Raw genomic sequence first — 26589 nt, 5'->3', positions numbered from 1 at the left:
GCAGGCTTTGTGTCACCTTAACTTGATTTGAGGCACTCACCTCTGAATCAAGAGTTTGTGAATCTAAGCCCTGCTTCAGAGTGGAAGCCCTGCTGAGAATCCAGTTTGACTATTCGATATAGGATTGAAGGAGTGCTGCATTGTTGGAGGTGCCATCTTTCAGGTGACACACTAAACCTGTCTGTTCAGCTGGATGTTAAATATCCTGTTACACAATTTGAATACAAGTTGGAAGTTCTCCCAGTGTCCTTGACAACATTTCTCCCTGAACCAACAACACCACAAAACAGATCAACTGCTCATTCATCTCTTTTACTGTTTGTGTGAACTGGCTGCATGGAGCTGGTTGCCACATAGTAACAGTGACTGCACTTCAAAAGCAATTATTTTTTCTGAACAACTTTGGATGGCCTGGAGATCAGATGAGGTGCTTATATGTTTTTTTCTTTGTTTGTTTCTTGCTTTCCATTTGTACATCAAGCTTAAGAGGAAATAGAGAGGGATTTTCTCGGAAGCGATGGTGAGAGCAATATCGACAGAAAGAATGCTTCAAGGATGTAAGTGAGTCAGAAGGCACCTATCAGTTTTTTTTCCTTGTATCCTTTCTAGATAGACATAGAGTACAAATAAACCCCACTTCATTTGAAAAACATAGAAGTTTGACCAAATGCTTTCCAGCTAATGAACTACTTTTCATGTGCAGTCTGTGTTGTAAATGCAGGAAAATGGAAAGAAAATGGCCATGATTTATCATAAGCCAACCATTAAATAACAACTCCCATTTAAAAAGTTCTAAAGTTTATTTATTAGTGTCACAAGCATTAACACTGCAATGAAGTTACTGTGAAAATCCCCGAGTCGCCATACTTTGGCGCCTGTTCGGGTACACTGAGGGAGAATTTAGCACGGCCATTGCAACTAACCAGCACGTCTTACGGACTGAGAGAGGAAATCAGAGCATCCGGAGGAAACCCACGCAGAGACGGGGAGAACTTGCAGACTCCACACAGACGGTGACCCGAGGCTGGAATTAAACCCGAGTCCGGAATTAAACCTGAGTCCCTGGTGCTGTGAGGCAGCAGTGCTAACCACTGTGCCGCCCCCTTTACCCTTAACTGTAATAAAGATAATAAAAATAAATCATAATTTGCCTTTAATTGTAATATAGAGAAAAATGTGTTTTAAATGCTGAGACGTTTTGCTTAGACTTCTTCCTGAAACTTGATAGAAATTTTAAATACTCAGAAGCCTTACAGTAACTTTCTGCGAATTGGCTTCTTCAGATGCTAAAATAGGGTTTGTTCTGTGTCTGCAATCTAAATGTTGCTGGAATTAAAATACCAAATAACCTCATTCCTCTGGACAAATACCCCAGCTCTGTCCACCACAATTTTTTCTTGAAGCCAAGACAGCTTTCTTTACGTCCTCCTTCGACAGAAAATTTAATGTTTGCTTTTGAAAGAATCAATAGTTTTGAGTAGGCGTGTGACTCCACAAAGCCAATATCCATAATCAGAAAAGCATTTTCTTAATTCTATTTTGTTTGTGCAAAACCCCTTTCACTGCTTTTAGAATAATACTTGCTTGGTCTACTTGGCTTCACCACCTGTCTATTTCTTCCAGCAAGCTAAGAAAAAAATGTGTTTAACTAGCTCAACTAGATAATTTATGAAAGTTGTCAATTGCAACAGCCCTACAATCTACCCTTAGTAATAGAATTAATCATTAATCCAAATCGTAAATCATTTAAAAGAAAGTGAATTTTATCGAGGCTTTGAGAAACACATATAAAACATCATTTTATCCATCAGTAGTGAATATGACGCATACATAGATTCTGTTACACTCACAACATCATCATATTCAGTCTTGACAAATAATGAGAATACATTTATGCTGTTTTACCTTCTATCAAATCAAAAGTGCCTTCTACTGCTTACTTATTCTCTTTAATCTGGTCTATGGAATTCCTTGGGATCTCAGAAAGAATGCCATATTTAATATAACATATTGCTTTGAGATTGAAGGTGAACAAGAACTCTTTCTATTCCCTTTGGCTGTACCTATATCTTCAGTTATTACATTATTCTCTGACTATGGAGGAAAATTTCAAAGAATAGTTTAGTTGAACTGTAGATAAAGTGTGGAGAAGATTCAGGATATAATTATTATCTACCAAATAAGAACTTTGTAATATTGGTTAAATCCCGCAGAACAAAATCCTGGTTGGGCTGGGATTAAGAAAGAAGAAAGAAAAACCTGCATACTTATCTTCAAAGCCCTTCACACCCAATTAATTACTTCTGAAGTGTAATCACGACAGTTATGCAGGTAAGTGCTGCAGCCAATGTGTGTGCGGTGAGATATCGCAAATAGCAATGAAGTGAATGATGGCTCACTGTTTTTCAGGGTTGGTCAGGGGAGGAATGGAAGCCAGGATATTGGGACAGTCCTCCTACTCTTCTTTGAATAGAGCCATGGCTTTTACATCCACTTGGAGAGCAGACAGCATCTCCGTTTAACTCCTCATCTGAAATTAGGTTGAAAACAAGAGCTCCTGAATCCTTTGCATTCAAACTATCTATTTCTTGCTAACAATACTGCAATATAGAGCCTTAATAAATAATCTGAATTGTGGATATGGCATAGGGGTTCATCATTTTGCTAATATTGCCATCATAATTATATTGTTTCCTATTGTTTGACAAATCTCTGATCCTTTTTCCAGCTTGTGAGTTGATCACAATTGGTCCATAAGTCACTTTATTCATCAGTTCTTCAATTCCCTTTTTCTGAGGAATAATGAATACCACTCAACCTCTTTTAACCAGGAGTTGTATGCATGACCAATTTTGGGAATGCTCCGTCAGCTGAAGCACTCCTTTAAACCAACCTGTATTATCTGAAAAGGAAGAATGTGCGGGGCTGCTGCGACAAGGTCAAGGTGGCACCAGACAAATTACTCCTTTGGAGAACCAGCGGAGACACGATGGGCCAAATGGCTTCACTCTATGCTGGAAACATTTTGTGATATCTTGTCACCAGTCCTCACATTTGCCTTATGGCTCATTGTTTGATAATGCTCCTCGGAAGCACATTCAGATATTTTACTATGTTAAACACACTAAATAAAAAACAACTTGTTGTAAGATAAAAATAAAGAAGAATCATTCAGCTCCCACCGAGCAAAGAATAACACTTGTCACTAACTCACGGACAGTAAACTACAACATCCAGAAATTCAAAACCAATCAAAGAATGAGGAATATCATACTAAAGGTTATTACTCTAATATTATTTCACACTTATGAGAATAATATCAACTTATTTGTAGTGCTCTGAGCATTCTGGAGACATGGCATGACAACACCTCCTAAATTGGTTTTTAAGTCAGTTTTCTTTCAGAAGTTTTTTGACTTTAGGGGCAGCGCAGTGGTTGGCACTGCTGCCTCACAGCACCAGGGACCCAGCCTTGGGTGGCTGTTGGCGTGGAGTTTGCACGTTCATCCCATGTCTGCATGGGTTTTCTCCAGGTGCTCTGGTTTCCTCCCACACATCCACCCGAAGATGTGCGGATTGGGTTGATTGGTCATGCTAAATTGACCCTTCGTGTCAGGGGGACTAGCAGGGTAAATAAGTGGGGTTACAAGGATAGGGCCTGGGTTGAATTGTTGTCGGTGCAGGCTGAATGGCCTCCTTCTGCACTGTAGGGATTTTATGATTTGGGTTCATTTTCCTGCTGATACATTATCATCAATAGTTTTCTCTTGTTCAACATAACAGTTTGTTCTGGGGCAACCTGCCAAAATACCAAGCTTTCAGTTAATTCAGCAACTTTCTTACTCCTTGGCATCCATTTCCTTCTCAATTTACATTTGTAGCAGCACCTAGGGATCATTTTATATAATAAAGACACAATAGAAACACAGATTATTATTGTTTTGTGTTCCTAATCTGTTATTTGTAGCTATTTTAGGTGCAATTCATTGATTGTTATTTCCACCCCCCTGCCCAAACCAAATAAAACTTGGCCTCAATTGTTGACTAAATACAACAATGAGTTAACAGTGAGACTTAAACTTCATTCTTACTTGTCCAGTCATAGCCGGATAATCACCAGAAAAGGCTTCTCATCCTGCCTCCACCCCTTTGGTGTCCCCCAAAGAGCCTCCTCCCATTTCTCAGTCTATGCTGTCCCTATGTGGCACAATCCAAAAACACAACATCAGTGTTGGGGGGCCCATGGCACAGTGGGTAGCACTGTTGCCTTACAACGCCAGGGACCCAGGTTCAATTCCAGCCTCGGGTCACTGTCTGTGTTGGAGTTTGCACATTCTCCCTGTGTCTGCATGGGTTTCCTCCGGGTGCTCTCACAGTCCAAAGATTTGTGAGTTAGGTTGATTGGCCATTCATGATTGACCCTCGTGTCAGGGAATTAGCAGGGTAAATATGTGGGATTATGGGATTAGGGCCTGGGTGGGATTGTGGTCAGAGCAGACTTTGATGGGCCGAATGGGCTCCTTCTGCACCGTAGGGATTCTATAATTCAGTTTCCGCAGGTGAACCAATGGACTAATCGTTCCCAGCTCTACCTCAACTCCAACTGGGGGGCTGACCCCTCCACTGTCCCTAAACTGTCAGGTGAGCAGAAATTTCTTGTGGCTAAATACTGGACAAACAATCCTCGTCAGAAACAAAAACAGAAAATTCTGGAAAATCTCAGCAGGTCTCACAGCATCTGTGGAGAGAGAATAGAGCCAACGTTTCGAGTCTGGGTGACCCGAATTCTCTCTCCACAGATGCTGTGAGACCTGCAGAGATTTTCCAGCATTTTCTGTTTTTGTTTCAGATTCCAGCGTCCATGGTAATTTGCCTTAATACTCATCAAAAACTGTTTTCTAGACACCAACTGGGCAGTACGGTGGCACAGTGGTTAGCACTGCTGCCTCACAGTGCCAGGGACTCAGGTTCAATTCCAGCCTTGTGTGACTGTGCGGAGTCTGCACGTTCTCCCCGTGTCTGTGTGGGTTTCCTCCGGGTGCTCTGGTTTCCTCTCACAGTCTGAAAGATGTACTGGCTAAGTGCATTGGCCATGCTAAATTCTCCTTCAGTGTACCCGAACAGGCGCCGGAGCATGGCGACTCGGGGATTTTCACAGTGACTTCATTGCAGTTTTAATCTAAGCCTACTTGTGACACTAATAAATAAACTTTAAACTTAAAAAACTTAACCTCTCCTTCTGGCAACTGAGGCTGTACCAGACTGGATGCAACCTTGGTGTTAAATTTGCCCCCGAGATGAAATACCTACCACATTTCCGCACCATCATTAAGACATCCTACTTCAATCTCCATAACATTGCCTGACTGCCCTTGCCTTGGCTTACCAGCTGCTGAAAGCCTCATGTATGCCTTTGTTCCCTCTCGACTTGACTACTCCAAAACTCTGCTCGTCAGCCTCTTTGGTTCTATCCCAGTCACATTTGAGGCCATCAAACATTCTGCTGTCTGTGCCCTAGCTCTTATGAAATCCCACCTGTGCATCAGTGCTCGCTGACCTCTGTTGGCTCTCAATTAGGCACCACCCGAATGTTAAAATTCTCGTCCTTGTTTTCAAATTTCTTAATTGTCTCATTTCTATGTATCTCTGTAATCTCCTTCAGCCCCATCCCCTACCACACCTGGAACCTCTGCGTTCCACTAATTTTGGCTTAGAACCATAGAAATGTTACAGCAGAAAAAGAGGCAATTCAGCCAATTGTGGCTGTGCCCGCCAAATAAGAAAGAATAAAGAACTAGCTACCTATTCTAATCTCACCTTCCATCACCCGGTCTGTAGCCTTGCAGGTGACAGCATTGTTATTGTAGTTGCAGGTACATTTTAATTGCATTGAGGGTTTCTGTCTCCACCACCAAACCAGGCAGCAAATTCCAAACACCCACCACCCTCTGGGTGATGACATATTTCCTCATGTCCCCTCTAATCCCTCTACGAATCATCTTAAATCTGTGTCTCCTGGTAATTTACCTCTCCGCTAAGGGAAACAGGGCACCCCTGTTTACTCTATCAAGACCCCTCATAATCAATCAGGTCACTCTTCAGCCTCCTCAGTTCCAAGGAAAGCAACCGCAACCTATTCAATCTTCCCTCATAGCTGCAATTTTCAACATTCTTGTAAATCTGTACTTTCACAAAATTCCAGCTTTGGCCTAACCAGTGTTTTATACAATTCCATCATTACATCTCTGCTTTTGTATTCTATACCTCATCCAATAAAATAAAGCATTCCATATGTTTTCTTTATTACCGTATCCACCTGTCCTGCCACCTTCATGTCCACGCTATGGGCAGGATTTTATGGCCTCGCTCGGGCGAGATCGTGAAATCCCACCCGAGGCCAACGGAGATTCCCGTTTTGGGAATTTCACCCGCCCAGGAATCGGGATGGGCAAGGTAGTAGGTTTTCGGCCCATGTCTCTCACATCTGCTACCCCTCCCAATATCCTCCCTTTTATTGTGTATTCCCTTGATTTGTTATCCCTCCCCAAATACGTTACCTAATGATTCTTTGGATTGAATTCCATTTGCCACTTTTCCACCCATTCAACCAAACCATTGATATCATTCTGGAGCCAACAGCCACCCTTTACACTATCAACTACATGGCCAATTTTTGTGTCATCTGCAAATTTCCCAATCATACCACCCAGTTAAGTCCAAATCATTAATATATACAACAAACAGCAAGTTACCCAATGCTGAACCCTGTGGAATGCCACTAGAAACTGTTTTCCAGTCGCAAAAACATCCATCAACCATAACCTATTGTTTCCTGTCACTGAGCTAATGTTGAATCAAACTTGATACATTCCTCTGTATCCCATTGGCTTTGACTTTTCTGACCAGTCAGCCTTTGTCAAATCCCTAACTAAAATCCATGTAGACAACATCTACTGCACTACCCTGATCAATCCTCCTTGTTACTTCCTCAAAATATTTGATTAAATTAATAAGGCATAACCTTCTCTTAACAAAGCCATGCTGACTATCCCTGATTAATCAGTTCCTTTCTAAGTGACAATTTATCCTGTCCCTCAGAATTGATCCTCGTAATTTGCCCACCACTGAAGTCAGACTGACTGGCCTATAATTATTTGGCCTATCCTTCACACCCTTTTTAAGTAATGGTACAACACTTGCAGACCTCCAATCCTCTAGTACAGTGTCTGTATCTAGTGAGGATTGGAAAATCCTTTAGAGCATCCGTTGTTTCCTCCCTGGCTTCCTTTAACAGCCTGGGACACAATTCATCGGTCCCTAGGGATTTATCCACCTTCAAGGATGTCAGTCCCTCCAGCATTTTCTCTCTCTCATTATGCTCATTGTATCCTACTCCTCCTGTTTAATGGGAAAATTCGCATCATCCCTCTCCTTAGTGAAGAGGAAGACAAAATAGTCATTGAGAACCCTGCCCACATCTTCAGCACTAGCGCATGAGTTACCATGTACATCTCTAATAGATTCTATCATTTCTTTAGCTATTCTCTTGCTCTTAATGTACTTGTAAAATGTCTTTGGGTTTTCTTTGATTTTACCTGCCAATATTTTTTCATATCCTTTTTGCTTTCCTAATTATCTTTTTTTTACTTCACTCCTGCATTTTCTATACTCCTCTAGGCTTTATACAGTATTAATTATTTTGTGGCTGTCAGAAGCTTTCTTTTTCTGCTTTATCTTACCTTGTATGCTTCTAGATAACCTGAGGCTCTAGATTTGGCAGTACTGCCCTTTTTCTTTGTGGGGACATGTCAATAATGTGCCATAGAATCTGACTTTTGAATGCCTCCCACTGGTCTGTCACTGATTTCCCTTCAAGAGGCTGTACGCAATCCACTTCTGCCAGATCATCTCTTAGCTTGGTAAAATTTGTCTTGGATATTTAAGTTCCATCTTTATCCTTTTTCATAATTGTGATAAATCTAACTGGATTGTGATCACCATCACAATCCAACATAGCAACACTGGCAACTTTCTGCTCCCCAGACCTAGAATACCTGATGATAAAATGCCGCCCCTCCTACCTTCCGTGGGAGCTCACCTCCGTTATCCTGATGGCAGTTTACATCCCACCCCATGCGGACGTGAAGATCACACTGGACGAAATATACACCACTACAAATAGCCTTGAGACGAAACATCCTGAGGCCTTGTTCATCGTGGCCGGGGACTTCAATCAGGCCAAGCTCACGAGCGTACTACCAAGTTACCACCAACACGTCTCCTGCTCCACCAGAGGCCCAAACATCCTAGACCACTGCTATACAAATACCAAACATGCCTACCGCTCTATCGCCCGCCCACACTTTGGCAAATCAGACCACAAGACTGTGTTCCTGCTCCCAGCTTACAAGCAAAAACTGAAGCCGGAGAATCCATCAAAGAAAGTCGTGCAATGTTGGTCTAAGGAATCGAATGATCTCCTACAGGGCTGCTTGGAGTCAGTGGACTGGTCAGTATTTAAAAACTCTGCGACCAGCCTGAACGAGTACGCCACTACAGTAACTGACTTCATTAGTAAGTGTGTAGAAGACTGTGTGCCAAAGAATCAAATCCATGTGTTCCCCAACCGGAAACCATGGATGAACAGGGATACCCACTGCTTGCTGAAGTCCAGGTCTGAGGCGTTCAAGTCAGGCGACCCTGACCTATACAAGAAAGCCAGATACGATCTAAAAAGATCCATCAAAGATGCCAAAAGACAGTACCAGACCAAGCCAGAGTCCCAGGCTAGTCACACTGACTCCCGCCGACTATGGCAAGGTATGCAAGATGTAACAGGCTACAAGATGAAGGCATGTAAAATCGCCAGCTCCAACGCACCCCTCCCTGATGAGCTAAATGCATTCTATGCCCGTTCTGAGCAAGAGTTCAGCAAGAGCATGCCCTCCACCCTGGAAGCCCTGGATGAACCTGTATCTGGGGTCACCATTGCAGATGTCAGAATAGCTTTCTTGAAGGTCAACCTATGGAAAGTGACTGGCCCGGATTGGGTATCTGGATGTGCACTCAAATCCTGCATGGATCAGCTTGCAGGGGTATTCACAGACATCTTCAACCCCTCTTTACAACAATCTGAGGTCCCTATCTGCTTCAAGAAGACGACCATCATCCCGGTCCCTCAGAAAAACCAATGACTATCAGCCGGTGGCTCTGACATCCATCATTATGAAGTGCTTCAAAAGGTTAATCATGGCACGAATCAGTTCCAGCCTCCCGGCCTACCTGGATCCATTACAGTTTGCCTACCGCCGCAACAGGTCCACAGCAGACGCCATTTCCCTGGCCCTGCACTCAACCCCGGAACACCTCGATAACAAGGACACCTATGTCATACTCCTATTTATTGACTACAGCTCAGCCTTCAACACTATTATTCCCACGAAACTTATCTCCAAATTCCGTGGCCTGGGCCTCAGCACCTCCCTCTGTGACTGGATCCTGAACTTCCTAACTCACAGACCACAATCAGTAAGATAGGCAACACCTCCTCAACGATCATCCTCAACACCGGTGCCCCACAATGTTGTGTTCTCAGCCCCTTACTATACTCCTTATACTCCTATGACTGTGTGGCCACATTCCCCTCCAATTCGATTTTCAAGTTTGCTGACGACAGCACCATAGTGGGTCGGATCTCAAACAATGACGAGACAAAGTACAGGAATGAGATAAAGAATCTGGTGAACTGGTGCGGCAACAATAATCTCTCCCTCAATGTCAACAAAACGAATGAGATTGTCATTGACTTCAGGAAGCGTAAAGGAGAACATGCCCCTGGCTACATCAACGGGGATGAGGTAGAAAGGGTCGAGAGCTTCAAGTTTTTAGGTGTCCAGATCACCAACAACCTGTCCTGGTCCCCCCCATGCCGACACTAAAGTTAAGAAAGCCCCACCAACACCTCTACATTCTCAGAAGTCTAAGGAAATTTGGCATGTCAGCTACGACTCTCAACAACTTTTACAGGTGCACCATAGAAAGCATTCTTTCTGGTTGTATCACAACTTGGTATGGCTCCTGCTCTGCCCAAGACCACAAGGAACTACAAAAGGTCGTGAATGTAGCCCAATCCATCACGCAAACCAGCCTCCCATCCATTGACGCTGTCTACACTTCCCACTGCCTCGACAAAGCAGCCAGCATAATTAAGGACCCCACACACCCCGGAGATTCTCTCTTCCACCTTCTTACATCGGGAAAAAGATACAAAAGTCTGAGGTCACGTACCAACCGACTCAAGAACAGCTTCTTCCCTGCTGCTGTCAGACTTTTGAATGGACTTACCTTGCATTAAGTTAATCTTTCTCTACGCCCTAGCTATGACTGTAACACTACATTCTGCACTTTCTCATTTCCTTCTCTATGAACGGTATGTTTTGTCTGTATAGCGCGCAAGAAACAATACTTTTCACTGTATGTTAATACATGTGACAATGATAAATCAAATCAAACTATCCCCAAAATGGTCTCTCATGACTATTTCATCAACTTGTCCACCATCATTCCCTAAGTATAGAATTTCACTCCCTTTTGTTGGGCTTGTTACGTGCAGTTCAAGAATTTTGTGTCCACTGTGTCTGTTACACTGTTTGTATCCCAGTTGATATTAGGACAGTTGAAGTCCCTAACCATTATTGACTTATTGTATTTGCATTAAGAAATTTGCTAACATATTTGCTCTTCTATCTACCTCTCACCATCTGGCGGTCTATAGTACACCCTAGTAGTGTGGCTCTTTATTTCTATGTCCAATCCATATAGCCTTATTTGATTATTCATTTCGTATATCATGGTACATCATTCCTCCTCACAGCTGTAATTGGTTCTTTAACTAATAATGCTGCATCCCCACCTTTTTAGCACCCTCTCTATCCTGAATGAAAAGCCAAATCTGGGGATGTTGAACTGCCATTTTTGCCCTTTAAGCAAAATGTTCTTGATAGCAATGATACCATGATATGGGTGGCATGGTAGCACAGTGGTTAGCACTGCTGCCTCACAGCGCCACGGACCCGGGTTTGATTCCCGGCTTGGGTCACTGTCTGTGTGGAGTCTGCATGTTCTCCCTGTGTCTGCGTGGGTTTCCTCCGGGTGCTCTGGTTTCCTCCCACACTCCGACGATGTGCAGGTTAGGTTGATTGGTCATGCTAAATTGTCCTTAGTGTCAGGGGGACTAGCCTGAGTGGGATTGTGGACGGTGCGGACTTGATGGGCTGAATGACCTCCTTCTGCAGTGTAGGATTCTATGATCATGCTGCCATGTGTGCCTTAGCTCATCAGCCTTATCTGCCATATTCCTTGCATTCAAATAAATACATTTTCCCATTCCTGTGCTTGTAAACCTTTTAACCTGTGATTCTTCCGTCGTTCAGTCACTCGCTAATTTTCTATCTCCTCCTCCCTTCAGCATTCCTGATTTTAATTGCTCCAATGCTGACAATCATGCTTTCCGTTGACAAGGTCCTAATATCTGGAATTCCCTCCCTAAATCTTTCCACCTCTCTAGCTATTCCTTCCCTCCGTTCAAATTCCTTAAGACCTACTTCTTTGACCAAGCTTTTCGTCACATGACCTAATTTGTGGCTCACTTAAATTGCTCCTGTGAAACAGCTTGGGACATTTCATCACATGAAGGCGCTACATCAATACGAATTATGTTTGTTTGACTCTGTTTTGAGATGTCATAGAAACCCTACAGTACAGAAAGAGGCCATTCAGCCCATCGAGTCAGCACCGACCATAAACCCACCCAGGTCCTCCCCCCATATCTCTACATATTTACCCACTAATCCCTCTAACCTACGTACGCATCACACGACACTAAGGGGCAATTTTTTAGCATGGCCAATCAACCTAACCCGCATATCTTTGGACTGTGGGAGGAAACCGGAGCACCTGGAAGAAACCCACGCAGACACGAGGAGAATGTGCAAACTCCACACAGACAGTGACCCAAGCCGGGAATCGAACCCAGGTCCCTGGAGCTGAGAAGCAGCAGTGCTAACCACTGTGCTACCGTGCCGTGATGGATGGTGCTGCATGACTTACTTGGGTTTGTCTGTCAAAAAAGTGTCTGTTTATATGGTTTGGTGGCAACTACTCCATTCCAAGTCAAAAATTGCTTGAACGGTATGTTTTGTCTGTATAGTGTGTAAAAAAACCATACTTTTAATTGCATCCGAGTACATGTGACAACAATAAACCAAATCAACTGAAATCAAATTTCCTTCTCCCCTGTGCACTCTATGAACGGTTTGTATAGTGCACAAGAAACAATACTTTTCACTGTATCGAAATACATGCGACAATAATAAATTAAATCAAATTTCCTTCTTTCTTATATACTCTATGAACGGAAACAGAAAATGCTGGAAAATCTCAACAGGCCTGACGGCATCTACTCTATGAACGGTATGCTTTGTATAGTGTGCAAGAAACAATACTTTTTGCTGTATCCCAATACATGTAACAATAATCAATTAAATCAAATTTCCTTCATTACTATATACTCTATGAACTGTATGCTTTGTCTGTATGGCACACAAGAAACAATACTTTTCACTGAATCCCAATACATGTGACAATAAATCAAATGTGCTTGCCCCTTTAAAAAAACTCATGAATATTAATGAGTAGAACGGAAACACTCGAGCGACAGCTGAGTGACTTTTGGGCCATCCAATGAAAGCCGAGGGGGCGGTTCTAACACCAACAGTGGGTGGGCCGCAATGACACAATTGTTCCATCCCCTCCTCAGGCAGGCGCGCACACACACACACACACACACAGCAGCTCCTCCTCCTCCTCGCCGGCGGGCGGAGCCAAGCGCGAGCCACTCCAGTCGGCGCGCGGCGCGCTGGCTTCCCGCGCGTGACGGTGGGCGGGGGAGGGGGAAGGAGAGGGGCGGGGCGGTCAGCCAGCCAATGGCGGGGCGGAGGGGGCGGGCGCGAGGGGGCGCGCTGACGTCATGGGGATGTCTCGATGTGAGCGCGTGGCGGCGCGGCGGCGGTGTCAGTCTGATGAAGATTGGCATGAAGGTAAGCTGTCATTCACAGGGAGACAGAGTCACCGCGCTGCAACAGTGTATCACGGGGCAATACAGTGTAACCAGCGGCGCACACGGATACATTGCACACAGGGGCTGCAGACACTTCATTCATTCATTCAGCCAGTCAGTCATTGTCCCAGTTGGAAGAAAGAAAGGGCACACATTTAAATTGCTCTTGTTCCTCTCCACTCTCGCCTTTCCACCTTTTCTCTCTCCAGTTTTACAAGCTGATGGGAGGGAGGGAGGAAAAGTAAGCTGCATTGTTAAGCGGGGGAGTCTCTCTCTCATGTGTGCCTGCAAATGGAATCTTTTCCACATAGCTTGTCTGATAATTGTGCTGTGGGCTGGGCGCTTCAATCTCAACTTCTCAACATTTTTTACTTTTTAAAACTAACGGGTGATGCATTTTCAGGAGGATTGTGGATTTTTTTTAATGCTCAGTCTTTATGCACATTTTCCCCCCCTTTTTTAAAATCTGGATGTAAGAAGGATGTAAGATTCGCTTGGATTGGTTTTTATTTTTCTCTCTTCATCCTCCCCTTTTATCTGTTTGATGCAACTATTGACCTGATGTACTTTTCTTGTTTGCTCCCCCCCCCCCCCCGCCCCCCAGGCTGGTTTTAATTAATAACATTGGATCTGTTACATTTCGATTCATTTAAATTGTTTTTTTTGTTGTCAGTCTTATTTCACTTAAATTGTTTTCTGTTGCCAATGTTAATTAAGTTTTGCTTGACAAAATATTTTCTTTTGAAACACAATGAGAGGGCGCTGGGTACTTTTCGAGCAGAGTTTGAGGTTCTGATATCTTTGTGGAGTGTGCTTGCAATCAGTCAGGGTTTGTATTGCATTTTAAATTCTGTCTTCTGTATTGTGTGTGTTGCTGAGATGGAGGAAATTTAGGAGATGTTACATTCAGAGGTGTTCTTGTTTTGTTAAGTGTCTCCAACCTTTTAATGTATCATCAGGAATCTTGTCGCACATTTGTTACAAAATTAATATTTGTTCCATTATATTGTTACTATGGAAATCGAGGGAGAGGAAATGGAACATTTTTTTTTGCTTTGCTTCGGAGAACTTGCTTTGTGGATTTTAGAAATGGTTTGTTTTGGCTGCCTTAAAATCCACTTTTAGATCTGCCTCGTGAAATGTGTTTAAATGATTAATTAAAAGGAAATAAATCGATTTCAGTCTCCTCCTCGCAGCCCCTGTGTATAAAGCGCTCTCCATGCAAGCTTCTTAAATCTGTTTGCCTTTAGCATTCAGCACCTTTGGGGGGGGGGGGGGGGTTGGGGTTGGTTGGAAAGCCAGGAACTGTTTGCAATCAAGCGTGGACTTTAATTTGCTAGAACGAGCCCCAGTTGTTGACTTAAAGGGAAGATATTGTGAAGAATTTGTTTAGCAGTCTCAGTGAATTAGCATGCTTCCCTTCACGCCTGTGCATCCGATTCGAGCCTCCGATCAGTAGGGGCTATGGAGCTAACTGGACAACTGCGGATGTGTGCACTCCAGGCCAGTCCCAGCAAACGCAGAACTAATTTGCTAAGAATTTCTGTGTTGCTATCAGGCTTTTGCTGGGATTGCAATGACTCCTGTGTAATGGGAGTAAACCGGAACGGCGCAGTGGAATTCTGTGCAGGAAACAGGTATGCAATTGGGGAAACGAAGCTGGCTTTTTATTTTGGGAGGGGGGTATTAAAAAACACACACTTTCCCCTCTTTCTCCCCCCCCCCCCCCCCCATTGTCGTATTTATTCCCCCCTTGGATACCTTAAATTCTTGTTGATGTATTTTGTGCATGAATTCGGTTTGAAATGGGTGTACTCACAGTTCAGGGCTTCAGTCAGTATCGGTGGGTATGTTTGTGCACCCAAAGTGGTATCTGTCATTTCAACATTCTTTTTCATCCCTCACTCTGATCCTCTCTCTGTCTCTCCCTATGGTTCAGAACCTGTAGGAAAGGAAAACGTGCAAGTGGCAGCCAGGAGAGAGAGTTTATTTCTGCAAAGTTGCACAAGATTAACTCACTCATCTTAAAAAAAAAATTACAACCTTTTGTTTTTGTTTTGTTTTGCAATACCATTTTGTAGGGACATCTAAGAGAAAACAGCATTTATTTTGCTGACTGTTTTAGGTTTGAGGCTTTTAGCTAAATTTCAAATGTCATTGAACAAAAAAAAGTGATGTGTATAGTCTGGCTTGCATTGTTGAATTGGCTTTGAAATCATCATGTTCTTGGGAGATCAGTGTCTGTTTAAATTTTTTATTAGTTGATCTGTGTAGTAAATGGCCACTCTGGAAATGCAGAGCCGCCAGTGTACTGACTGGAAAAAGACAGGCCCTGTAGGGTATTATAGATGTTCCAAGTTGGAGAGATTCTTTGCAGTTGCATTTCCTGTTTTCCTTGGGATGTTGTGATACGTTTGCAGAAATCGGGGCAGGAGAAATTACCAGCTGGATGGCTGAAATGTTTTAGGAGTTGGAGATTGGAGGAGGATGCACAACATGGAGAGTACTGCTGTGTACTGCCACTCGCTCTGCTGCTGTGCTGAGCTGAATGCCCCTTCCATGATACACTGAAAATTCAGAGTGTTTCTATGATTATGCAAAACACCAACCACTGCTTCTGGGGTGGTGTTTACAGTTTTAAAAAAAGATAATATTCAATGTGACGAAGCAGCTGGAGAGTTTTTTTTTTTGTTTTTAAACAGCAAGTAAGCAGAGGGCATGGGGATAGCATCCTGGAGTACGGCACGAATGAAAAATACAAGGGTTACAATACAAGAATTGGCCCATGCAGTTGGAATTAGATGGTGGCAGAAGCGCTGTCACTCGCTAGTGATCTCCATGGACCTCATGTATGTCATCGACTTTAGCACTTCCTTCCTGCTACTTTCCAAATGTAGTTGGCACTCGCTGTTTTTCCAACGTGTATGTATTCTTTATAGAGAATGCCCGAAGGCACTTTTTAAAAAAAAAAGTAGTAAAGATGAGTGGAGTCGGTGCATTTAAGGAGAAACCAGGGGTAAGAGGAGTCTGTGAGAGAAGGCTTGTGTGTAGCAGCGATACTGGCATAGACCTGTTGGGCTTTATCATCTGTTTCTGTACTGTAAACACTGTACTATGTAAAATGCACAATTTTGTAGTGTGTAAATACCATCTCATTTGCTTTAGTTATTTTTTGACATTTTCCTTTATATGTTTTTTAAAAATCGAGTGCAGATGCAACACTTTCTGACACTGATGTTATTATGTTGTGTTGGATATCAGCTCATATTTTTCTTGACTTTCTCATTATTCATCTCAGACTGAACTGCACAAAATATTCATTTATTAAAAGGAGTTCTGAACTATCTTGCTTTCATCGACACATTGAAAGTAATTAATGCTCATTTCCAGTGGCGAATGTTCAGGAACTGAAGACTGAGCTCTGCTGAAGAATGTTGGGTCTTCAGATTAACGGGATTCTGTTGAGAACGTTTTGGAGAAATTTTGATTTCTACTTTTCTGAAGACTCGAAACATTCAGTCACTAATTGCAATAACTGGGGCAGTGTTACTTGGTCATTTTGGTTCCTCTCGCTTGCCAATGACAGTGCTATTGCCCTGTGCACAGTTGAAATCCTGTCCTGGTTGAATTTGCTCCTGGCTTTCACTGAACTGGATGAATATGGTACTTCAGAGAGTAGTTTGGGTTTCTCGAAATGTTTATGCCGGAGGCTTCCTTTCGAACGCCAGCTGTCCAGCAAAATGCTGATTGAACTTTGTCATTTAGTTTTCCACCTTTTTCTAGTCTGCTTTCCAAAACAACCTTTAGAAATGCCTCTCTGTAAGTCTGCATGATACAGTTCATCAATGATTTAGTCCCTTCTACTTCGTGGGGCATGGGTGTCACTGGCTGGGCCAGCATTTGTTGACCATCCCTAATTGCCCTTGAACTGAGTGGTTACATTTTGGAGTCAACCACATCATCTAACTGTGCCATTATGATGTCTGATTCGTGTTTGTAGAATTGGTGGGCATTGTGTATTTAACAGAAAAGCTCTGTTTTAAAAGCCTTAATCTATTTAATACTTTGTACTCCTAGCTGGTATGTTCAAAACACAACATTGCTTTGAACTAATACTTGTCAACATGTAACATAATGTGCTTTTAAAAGTTAGTTTAAGACCATCATTTGGAGTGTTACTGATTTGAATGAGGGAATTTTGCAGATTGGATTACGTGTGAGTCTAATAATACGCCGGTTAAACATGGAATCCATTGCTGTTTAGTAAGAGGAGTACTCCGCCTGTTCCTGATGCAAGTCCATGGAACTTCTAGTTTCATTAGAACATGGGAGAACAGATGTAGGTCATTCAGTCCCTACAACCTGTTTAGTCGTTTAGTTAGGAAATAGCAGATCTGTATCTCAACCCCATATATGTGCTTTTTCTCTCTTCTTCTTGCACTCCCCTCAAACAAAATCTCTCCATGCTCAAATGTTTCAATTGCCCCATTGTCCGCAACCATTGCGGGTAGGAGGGAGGCATGTTCCAGATTTCCACTACGCTTGTGTGATAATGGGCTTTCTGATTTCAGTCTTGAATTGTCTTGCTCAGATGTGGAAGATTTTGCCCCCTTGTTCTGGTTTTGTGTTGATTATTTTGATCACAATTGATGCTGCAGTGAACGCAACTTTAAACTGAAGCTAATCAAAGCTTGGTTTTATTTTGTTATATGTATCATGTACATATAAAGTTTAACATTTAAACAGCTTCAAATATCTGTCCAATTTTTTTCATTCCCCGCCCCCACCTTTATTTTCTTCGTTACCCAGTACTCTGTTGTTACTACTTGTTAATCTCTCTGTTCTACAACCGAGTCTCATGGCTCTTTTTTACTTGCTACAGATAATGGCTTTAATTAGGATATCTGGCGAGAGATGGTAGAATTGGTTTGGGATCTGCTAAATGGTCTGTTTGCATGCTTTAAGAAAAGTGTAGTTGCAGCAATTTATAGATTTTTTTTTTTTGGGAAGAGTCTTTAGTGACAGTTAGTGCCAATGAGGAAGAGAGGAGTCAGTGAGACTAAAATGGCAGAGCAAGACCTGGTGGACTGAGAGGTACTTTGCAAAAAAAAAACTAGGCCTGCCAACCAATTGTCCATTCTCCAGACTTTTTAACAATTTAAAATCCTGTGGTGAGAATTGAACTCCGGTTCCCATGCCTGTGGATTACTAGTCCAGCAACAATACCACTATTCCACTGGGCATGATTAGCAATGGAGAAACAAGGCAGAGGGCTGAGTTTCTCCAGGAGACTAATGTAGTAATGGTATAAGTGATGGGTAGGCTGATAAGAGAAACGCACGAGATTTTGAAGTAGTAATCAGATTTTGAGGTAACTGCAGAGTGCTAGGTGTCTTATCGGCAACTTGTCATCAGTTCAAATTACTTTACCTATTTGTTCCTGACTTAAAATGCCCTGTGTCTATTTTGGAAATGGATGCAACATTGAAGCTTGATTACAAGCCTGCGACATTGATGTTTCTGTCCTTGACAACACACGACTGACACGGATGCACAGTTAGTGAAGTCAAGTAAGTTACTGACTGTTTTTCAGCATCCAATGAAATGCTCCTGAGATCTCAACCTCGGCGTCAGTGTTACGGAGAAGTAAAGGGTAAATTCTTTAAAGCATACATATTTGTCAAAGAATTTAAGGTGCAGAATCATTTTCTGTAATGAAAACTAAAATATAAAATCGATTCTCTACTGCAATACATTTAAGGGTTAATCCTCTTGTTCCCTGCTACCCCACACATTGCGGATTGAAACTGGGCACTCAGTGTTTAGGAAGACGTGGTGATATGAAATGCATTTATTTAACAGTGTCACTAATCTGTTCAAAATAAATGTTAAATTAGCTGATAGAGGTTTCCTGTGAACGTTTTGAGAGGCTGTGTGCTGATACTCAAAGAGCTTAGTTTCAGGTCATAAGTTTCCAAGATTAACGTGATGTTGCAGCTGTATCGATATGCATCCTAGCACATTGGAACAACCATCTCTATCCCAGTGGCCATCCTTCATTTGAGTTTAGACAGTGAGTATTGGTAGGTTATCTTACAAAGTCTTCACAGTTGAACCCAATTCTGTCTAGGCCTATCAGGTCACTGGATAGTAATCGGGTGTGGGAACTAGGTTCAGACCTCAGTTTAAACTCTTGTCCAAAAGATTGCACCTGCATCAGTGAAGTGCTCAGTTGGTACTGCACTGGAGTGTCAAGCTACAGTCTGGAATGGAACTTGAACCCATCATTGACTCGAGACGTGAAATGTTGCAACCGATGACATTCAGTGTTCACTTCACATCGGTGTTAAATCTGAAAGCCATATCTGATCAATTCTATAACTGACGTTGTTTGGATGAATGGCATGCATCCCAAATGTTCGGCATACAACTTAACAGGACACAAATAATAGTTTCAAGCACTTCAAGGTCAGTTATAGAATAGATTAAATGCTAAATGATGGTATGAATTTAGCACTTTGTTTGTCTGCCCTCATGGGTTGTCATGTTCGCAGAAGAACAAGGAAATTCTCCCTCTTGTCCTGGCCAACATCTATCTCTTATCCAACACCATTAAAACAGATTTTCTGGGCATTTGTCTTACAGCTATGTGCAAATTGGCTGTGACGTTTCCTACATTACAACAATGACTGCACTTCAAAATCACTGGCTGTAAAATGTTTTGGAAATCATGAGTTCACGAAAGGTGCTACATAAATGCAAGCCTACAGAGTGCGTATCTGGTTGAAGACCTAAAATGTGTGAATGAAACGTTTGAAGGCTCCCTCCTGCCAGGAGTTTCACCATTTCTCATTCCAGATTCCGATTGGAATCTGTTTCCAAAATCCGGCAATAATTGCATTATAACCACAGCATTAGCATGAAGCAAAACTGCTTCACAGCAAAACCTAGCGTGAATGTCCCCTTAATCTTGCTTTGCTCCATCGCAACAAGTGGCAAGGCTGATGTTTTTTCGTTATCAACCTCATTTCCCCCAATTACTTTGTCTCTGATTCTATATAAACTGGAGGAAAGCACATTAGTTTTCTATCAACATGTTTAGAGTGTGTGACTGGAATCCACGCCATCGGTGGTTGGTAGAGGAATATCACGTTTAATTTGAGTCACTAAGCTCTGACACTAAGGCCACTGATTTTCGATCCTCACAGGAACTGTGTGTTGTGATTTTCCAAAATTAAAATCCCACCTAATAAAAATGGACTTTAATTCCTGTAATGACTGTAATTGCATATTAACAATTTTGTGCATTTTTATCCACAAAACACCAGGAAATTGTCTGCGAATTCCATGTAAATCTAAAATGGTAATTGGACGAATTTAGGCCTTTGGCATCAGCTAACCTCGGTGCTCGGAGCACTGTTCTGAAGTGCGGCAGCTTTGTTGGGATGTCCGCCACAAGATTACTGACTTGAGTTTTTAAATCCCTCTTGAGTAAAGGTGCTTGAGAAACCAAGTATACAGGTTTCTTTAAAGTGTTGGCATCCCACTCCCCGCTGACTGTTTGTGAACTTGATTACAGACATTTGGGATGTGAAATGGGACACCTAGTGACAGCTGGAAACTGACATCGTGAAGCAATGCTCAGCTTCTGGTTGTTATTGTGGGTCATAGTGTAATGGCTTTCAGCATTCAAATCTGTCCCTTTTAAAGGCTAAAGGAGTGGAGATTTCTGCTGTCTTATTTGCTGTTATATCAAAAGCTAACCCACCCTTCCGGCTCTTGGGAGTTGATGACCTGTAGCCTGTGCAGTGGCGTGCGTGCCATCCTTTACCCACCATATGCAGAGTGTGCTCTCCATCTGTGACCCTGTTTTGTCAGGCCACCTGACTGTCTGCAGATGACATTGCCCATGCAAACATTTCCTGGAATGGAAAACCCTTGTGATTGAATTTGACATCTTCTTAGCGTCACTACCCAGTGAATCTGTGTGTTCAACTCCTTCTGAAAATGTACGAATATTGTTTTAAAAAAAAAAAACACATTGAGTTTGAATTGGAGCAGTTCAGAAAGTGAATCTTTCTAATTTTACTTTAATATGTGTATACTGACACTAGTTTACTCGGATGCCTGCAGTTACAGATATAACCACGTGCCCATGGGTTGCTCATGGTAATGTCAACTCTCTATTTCCAAATTGATCTAGAATTACTTCCACACTTTATTTATAGATTGTTGTCTGGATCTCAATTTTTTTTTAAAATGTAGATTTGTATCCATAGAATTCCAACAGTGCAGAAGAAAGCCCTTTTGGCCCATCAAGTCTGCACCAGCTCTCTGAAAGGAGGGCTCTGTGCGTTCATCATGGCGAATCCATCTAATGTGTAAGTTTTTGGACTGAGAGGGGAAACCGGAGCACCCGGATTAAACCCACGCAGACACGGGGAGAATGTGTAAACTCCACACAGACCGCCACCCAAGGGCGGAATTGAACCCGGGTCCGTTATGCTGTGAGGCAGCAGTGCTAACCACTGTCCTGCTCACCACTGTGCCTTGCACATTTTATTGACTGTTGGACTTCCCAGAATTGGAGCGTGGTAGAGAATGCAGAAGTAATAATTAACATAGTCTTGTGCTACGCTATGGACCTTGCATTGAAATGGTGAATATTAATCAAAGACAGGGTTTTGCAGTGAATTGCGAGAAAGTATTTCTCAAATAAAAACAAAAAATGCTGGAAATATCCAGCAGGTCAGGCAGCATCTGAGAGAAAGGTCGATGACCTTTTATCAGAACTGAGGACAGTTAGAGATGGAAGAAGGGGCATAAAAAAACAAAAGGGAATCTCTGTGATTGGGTGGTGGGCAGGAGAGATTAAGTAACAAAAGCCTCTGTGACCCAGAAGCCAAAGAGAATGGTAGTGGTAATGTAAACAAACAAATGAGGCATGAATGGCAACCAGGTTTGTCGTCTTCTGGAATATTCTGGGCATTCTCTGTTGATTCTGCTGTCTGGAACTTCAGTCTTCTTTGGTACCTTCGCTATCGAGTTGGAGTTTTCTCAAGGCAAAAATAAGGCTGTTACCCGGGCAGTTGCTGTCTCTGCTTATTGTCCAACTGCTGCCGCCACTTATACCTGTGATTACATATCGACATCTCCCACAATGTGATTGGTCTCAGGTTGCCAAAACCATCACAGTTAAATCTAATAGGTTGCTGGTGTCCAAGTACCTGATTTTAAACTGGTTAAGTTCAAATGCCTGTTACCAAGGCAACCCTGCTGCTTGGCCTTCGATGCAAATGTTTCAGTCTGGGCTCTGCACCTGCAATTGTTTTTAACTTTCTAATCTAGCTTCAAGAAGGCACCAGTATTTATTTGATGGCCCTCCCGTTGAATCTGGAGGATGCGGTGTAGACATTGTTGATGAAATTTCTCTAGTGCTCTTGTGTGTTACTAATATATAGTAAGAAGTTTAACAACAGGTTAAAGTCCAACAGGTTTATTTGGTAGCAAAAGCCACACAAGCTTTCGGAGCTGCAAGCCCCTTCTTCAGGTGAGTGGGAATTCTGTTCACAAACAGAGCATATAAAGACACAAACTCAATTTACATGAATAATGGTTGGAATGCGAATACTTACAACTAATCAAGTCTTTAAGAAACAAAACAATGTGAGTGGAGAGAGCATCAAGACAGGCTAAAAAGATGTGTATTGTCTCCAGACAAGACAGCCAGTGAAACTCTGTGGGGGTTACAAATAGTGTGCCATGAACCCAATATCCCGGTTGAGGCCGTCCTCGTGTGTGCGGAACTTGGCTATCAGTTTCTGCTCAGCGACTCTGCGCCGTCGTGTGTCGCGAAGGCCGCCTTGGAGAACGCTTACACGAATATCAGAGGCCGAATGTCTGTGAAATTCCCCTAGTCCCCACACTCCGGCGCCTGTTCGGGTACACGGAGGGAGAATTTAGCATTGCCAGTGCACCTAACCAGCACATCTTTGGACTGTGGGAGAAAACCAGAGCACCTGGAAGAGAACCCCACGCAAACACGGGGAGAATGTGCAGACTTCACAGAGAGTGACCCAACCACTGTGCCACCCTGATAAGTTTTGCTTTGGCAACATTCATGGACAGGTGAGAGGCTAACTTGCAGAATTGAAGAAATTGAACATGGCTTGCAAATCTGGTGCAGGATGGGCAACGACTCTGCTGTCACCTGCAAACTATAGATCATGCACGCCTGTCTATGTGGTCAGTTTGGGTATGACAGAGGTGACTGAGGTGAAAGGGATTTCCTTTGATGCCGAATACTCAGTTGATCAATGAATAAATAGTGTTGGGTAGATTGGGAATAGTATGGGAGCTATCTCACAGCATTGCTTAACACCAGTCCAGGTTTTGAAGGTGACCGTCTCAGATCTCCCACTCGAGACACTTAGAGGATTGTGATGAATTTGGCCGTTGACAGAATCTCACGATTTACTTAGTCAGGTCGATAAATGCAATGGTAGTTTCCTCAACATTTTTTTGTGGGGATTTGCCCAGCAACAAAGATCAGGTCAGAGGTTCCTCCGGAAGGTCTACGGTCACACTGTCTCTGGGAGGATTCCCTCAGCCCCAGGAAGTAGGTGATTCAGAGGGATGCATGCCTTGATTTTCTCTGCTATGAACGAGGAAATAGCCCTAGGCAACTCAGGGTGAGAATAGGCATTATACAACCTTCGACCATAGAGTCTCTACAGTGTAGATAGAGGCCATCCAGCCCATCAAACCTTAACCAACTCTTCGAAAGAACATCCACCCAGGCCTTCTCCTCTACTCTATCCAGTAACCCCAAGCACTTACCATGGCCAATCCACTCAATCTATACATTTTTGGACTGGGAGGGAACCCACGCAGACATGGAGAGAACGTGCAAACTCCACACAGTCAATCACCCAAGGTTGGAATCGAACTGGTGTCCCTGGTGCTGTGAGGCAGCGGTGCTAACCATTATTCCACCATGCTGTTCATTTTTAGTCTCCTGGAGATCAACAATTTCACATTTTTTGAACAGCAGCTGTTTGTGACGATTCTGCTGTTTCTTTACCTTCTCAAGTAGACCAATCTTTTGTCCCATCACCATCTCCTTTTGCCTCCCGTCATTATCCCTTTGGACATTTAACCTCTCCTGTCTTCCACCCATCACAGAATTTTACCTTTCCAAAACCTGATGTTTTTCAGTTCTGGCGAAGGTCATTGACCTGAAAAATAAACTTTCTCCCTCCATAGATGCTGCTGAGTACTTTTTTTTTTTAAATGTCAGGTTTCCAGTGCTGTGTGCTTTGCCTTGACATTTATCATCATAGAATCCCTACAGTACAGAAGGAGGCCATTCGGCCCAACGAGCCTGCGTCGACCACATTTCCACCCAGGCCCTATTCCCGTAACCCCTCACATTTATGTTGCTGATCTCCCTGACACTAAGGTCAATTTTACCACGGCCAATCAACCAAATCTGCACATCTTTGGATTGTGGGAGGAAACCGGAGCACCCGGAGGAAACCCACGCAGACACGGGATAATGTGCAACTCCACAAATATAGTCATTGCTGGCTGGGTCAGCAATTATTGCCCATCTCAAGGGCATTTTAAGAGTCAAGCACATTGCTATGGGTCTGGAATTGCATAGAGGCCAGACCAAGTGAGGATGACAAATTTCCTTCCCTAAAGGACATTAGTGAACCAATTGGGTTTTTCCGACACTCGACAATATTTTCATGGTCATCATTGGACTTTTAATTCCAATTTTTATTGAATTCAAAGTTTACCATCTGCCATGGTGGGATTTGGACTTGGGGCCCCAGAGTATTACCCTGAATCTTCTGGTTTAGTTGTCGAGTGATAACACCACGATGCCACTGCTTTCCTTGCTTTTAGAATATATAATATTCTTCAAGAGTTCATTATGACCTCGGGTGCTATTAATTATGTTTGCTGCGTTGCCCCTGTTGTAGTGTAGGGAAGGAGAATACCCAATTTTTGCACCACAAGGCTCCACAAACAACAGCAACAAGATGAATGGTGAGTTAATTGGTGTCTGAGGGATAAATGCTGCCCATATTAAGGGCGAATTCCCCCTCTTGAATAATGCACCAGGCAGAGTAGTATTGGAAATGTGGCAAATCTGATAATACTTCAGTCGCACGTTTGAAACAGGATTTATATAGTTCCTGCAGGAAACAAAGGAACACTGATATAGCTTAACTGATGTCATGCCCAGTTTCAGCATAACTTAGTCTGAACTGGAGCAAATTTTTATATTTTTATAACTGGACACAAAAGGCTGAAAAGATGGCTGCCTGGGGGTCACCTGACATCTTTCATAGATTGAACCTTCTCCCCTGTCTCGAGGGAACAGGAACATTTCCCCACTGTGAATCAATGCCCCTGCACAGTGGTGAGCACTGCTGCCTCACAGCGCCAGGGACCTGGGTTCGACTCCCGCTTGGGTCACTGTCTGTGTGGAGTTTGCATGTTCTCCCCATGTCTGCATGGGTTTCCCCCCTCAGTCCGAAAGACGTGCTGGTTAGGTGTGTTGACCCGAACAGGTGCCGAAGTATGGCGACTAGGGGCATTTCACAGTAACTTCATTGCAGTGTTAATGTTAACCTTACTTGTGCTAATAAATAAACTTTTAATCCAAAAAGATATCACCAAATTGAGTGGGTCATTTAAAAGCAAAGACACCGATTGTCTTGAACCCTCAATTAGTTAAACCACAACACAGGATGTTTGACTCTGTCTACACTTCCCACTGCCTCGGAAAAGCAGCCAGCATAAGGACCCCATGCACCCCGGCCATTCTCTCTCCCACCTTCTTCCGACGGGAAAAAGATACAGAAGTCTGAGGTCATGTACCAACCGACTCGAGAACAGCTTCTTCTCTGCTGCTGTCAGACTTTTGAATGGACCTACCTCGCATTAAGTTGATCTTTCTCTACACCCTAGCTATGACTGTAACACTACATTCTGCACTCTCTCCTTTCCTTCTCTATGAACGGTCTGTATAGTGCGCAATAAACAATACTTTTCACTGTATACCAATATATGTGATAATAAATCAAAATGTTGGAATCGACTCGGCCACCTTTATTTGGAAAGGGAATTGGACTTTTAGAAAGTCACACGATAAGACAGCCAGTCTGCTTTTTAAATTTTGTAGGTAGTTCCAGCAAAGGCATTAATCTACGATATCAGTTATACTGCCTCAGCAGCAATAAAGGATACCAGTTACTGACAAAACTACACCAATAAAATGTTGAGATGCCGGCGTGGACAATAAAATGCTACAGCCTGCAGAGGAACATGATTCAAATACATTTCTTAAAAGCACAGTATCATCACACCATCAAACTGGCTGCGAGTAATTCGAGCAGAATGCCTTGTGAGTGGGAGGTCCCAGCAGAGGGAGTGAGACACCTTGGTCTGTTTCACCT

At 42.9% G+C, this 26589-nt stretch overlaps 2 protein-coding genes across 2 annotated transcripts in view; one reads left to right on the top strand and one right to left on the bottom strand.

Moving 5' to 3' along the window:
• The window catches only part of tmem218 (transmembrane protein 218), a 70279-nt gene extending 55151 nt beyond the window's left edge, over positions 1-15128 (bottom strand). Inside the window, exon 1 of the mRNA XM_078198847.1 lies at positions 14937-15128. Within this exon, the coding sequence (XP_078054973.1) occupies positions 14937-15015 (79 nt within the window). The 5' untranslated portion in view covers positions 15016-15128. The remainder of the gene's footprint in view (positions 1-14936) is intronic.
• The window catches only part of pknox2 (pbx/knotted 1 homeobox 2), a 425919-nt gene continuing 412394 nt past the window's right edge, over positions 13065-26589 (top strand). The window contains exon 1 of the mRNA XM_078198931.1: positions 13065-13097. The gene's annotated coding sequence lies outside the window, so the exon portion shown is untranslated. The remainder of the gene's footprint in view (positions 13098-26589) is intronic.

Source organism: Mustelus asterias, chromosome 27 (genome assembly GCF_964213995.1).
Source record: "Mustelus asterias chromosome 27, sMusAst1.hap1.1, whole genome shotgun sequence".
NCBI lineage: Eukaryota > Metazoa > Chordata > Chondrichthyes > Carcharhiniformes > Triakidae > Mustelus > Mustelus asterias.
This window is presented reverse-complemented; position numbering and strand designations above follow the sequence as displayed.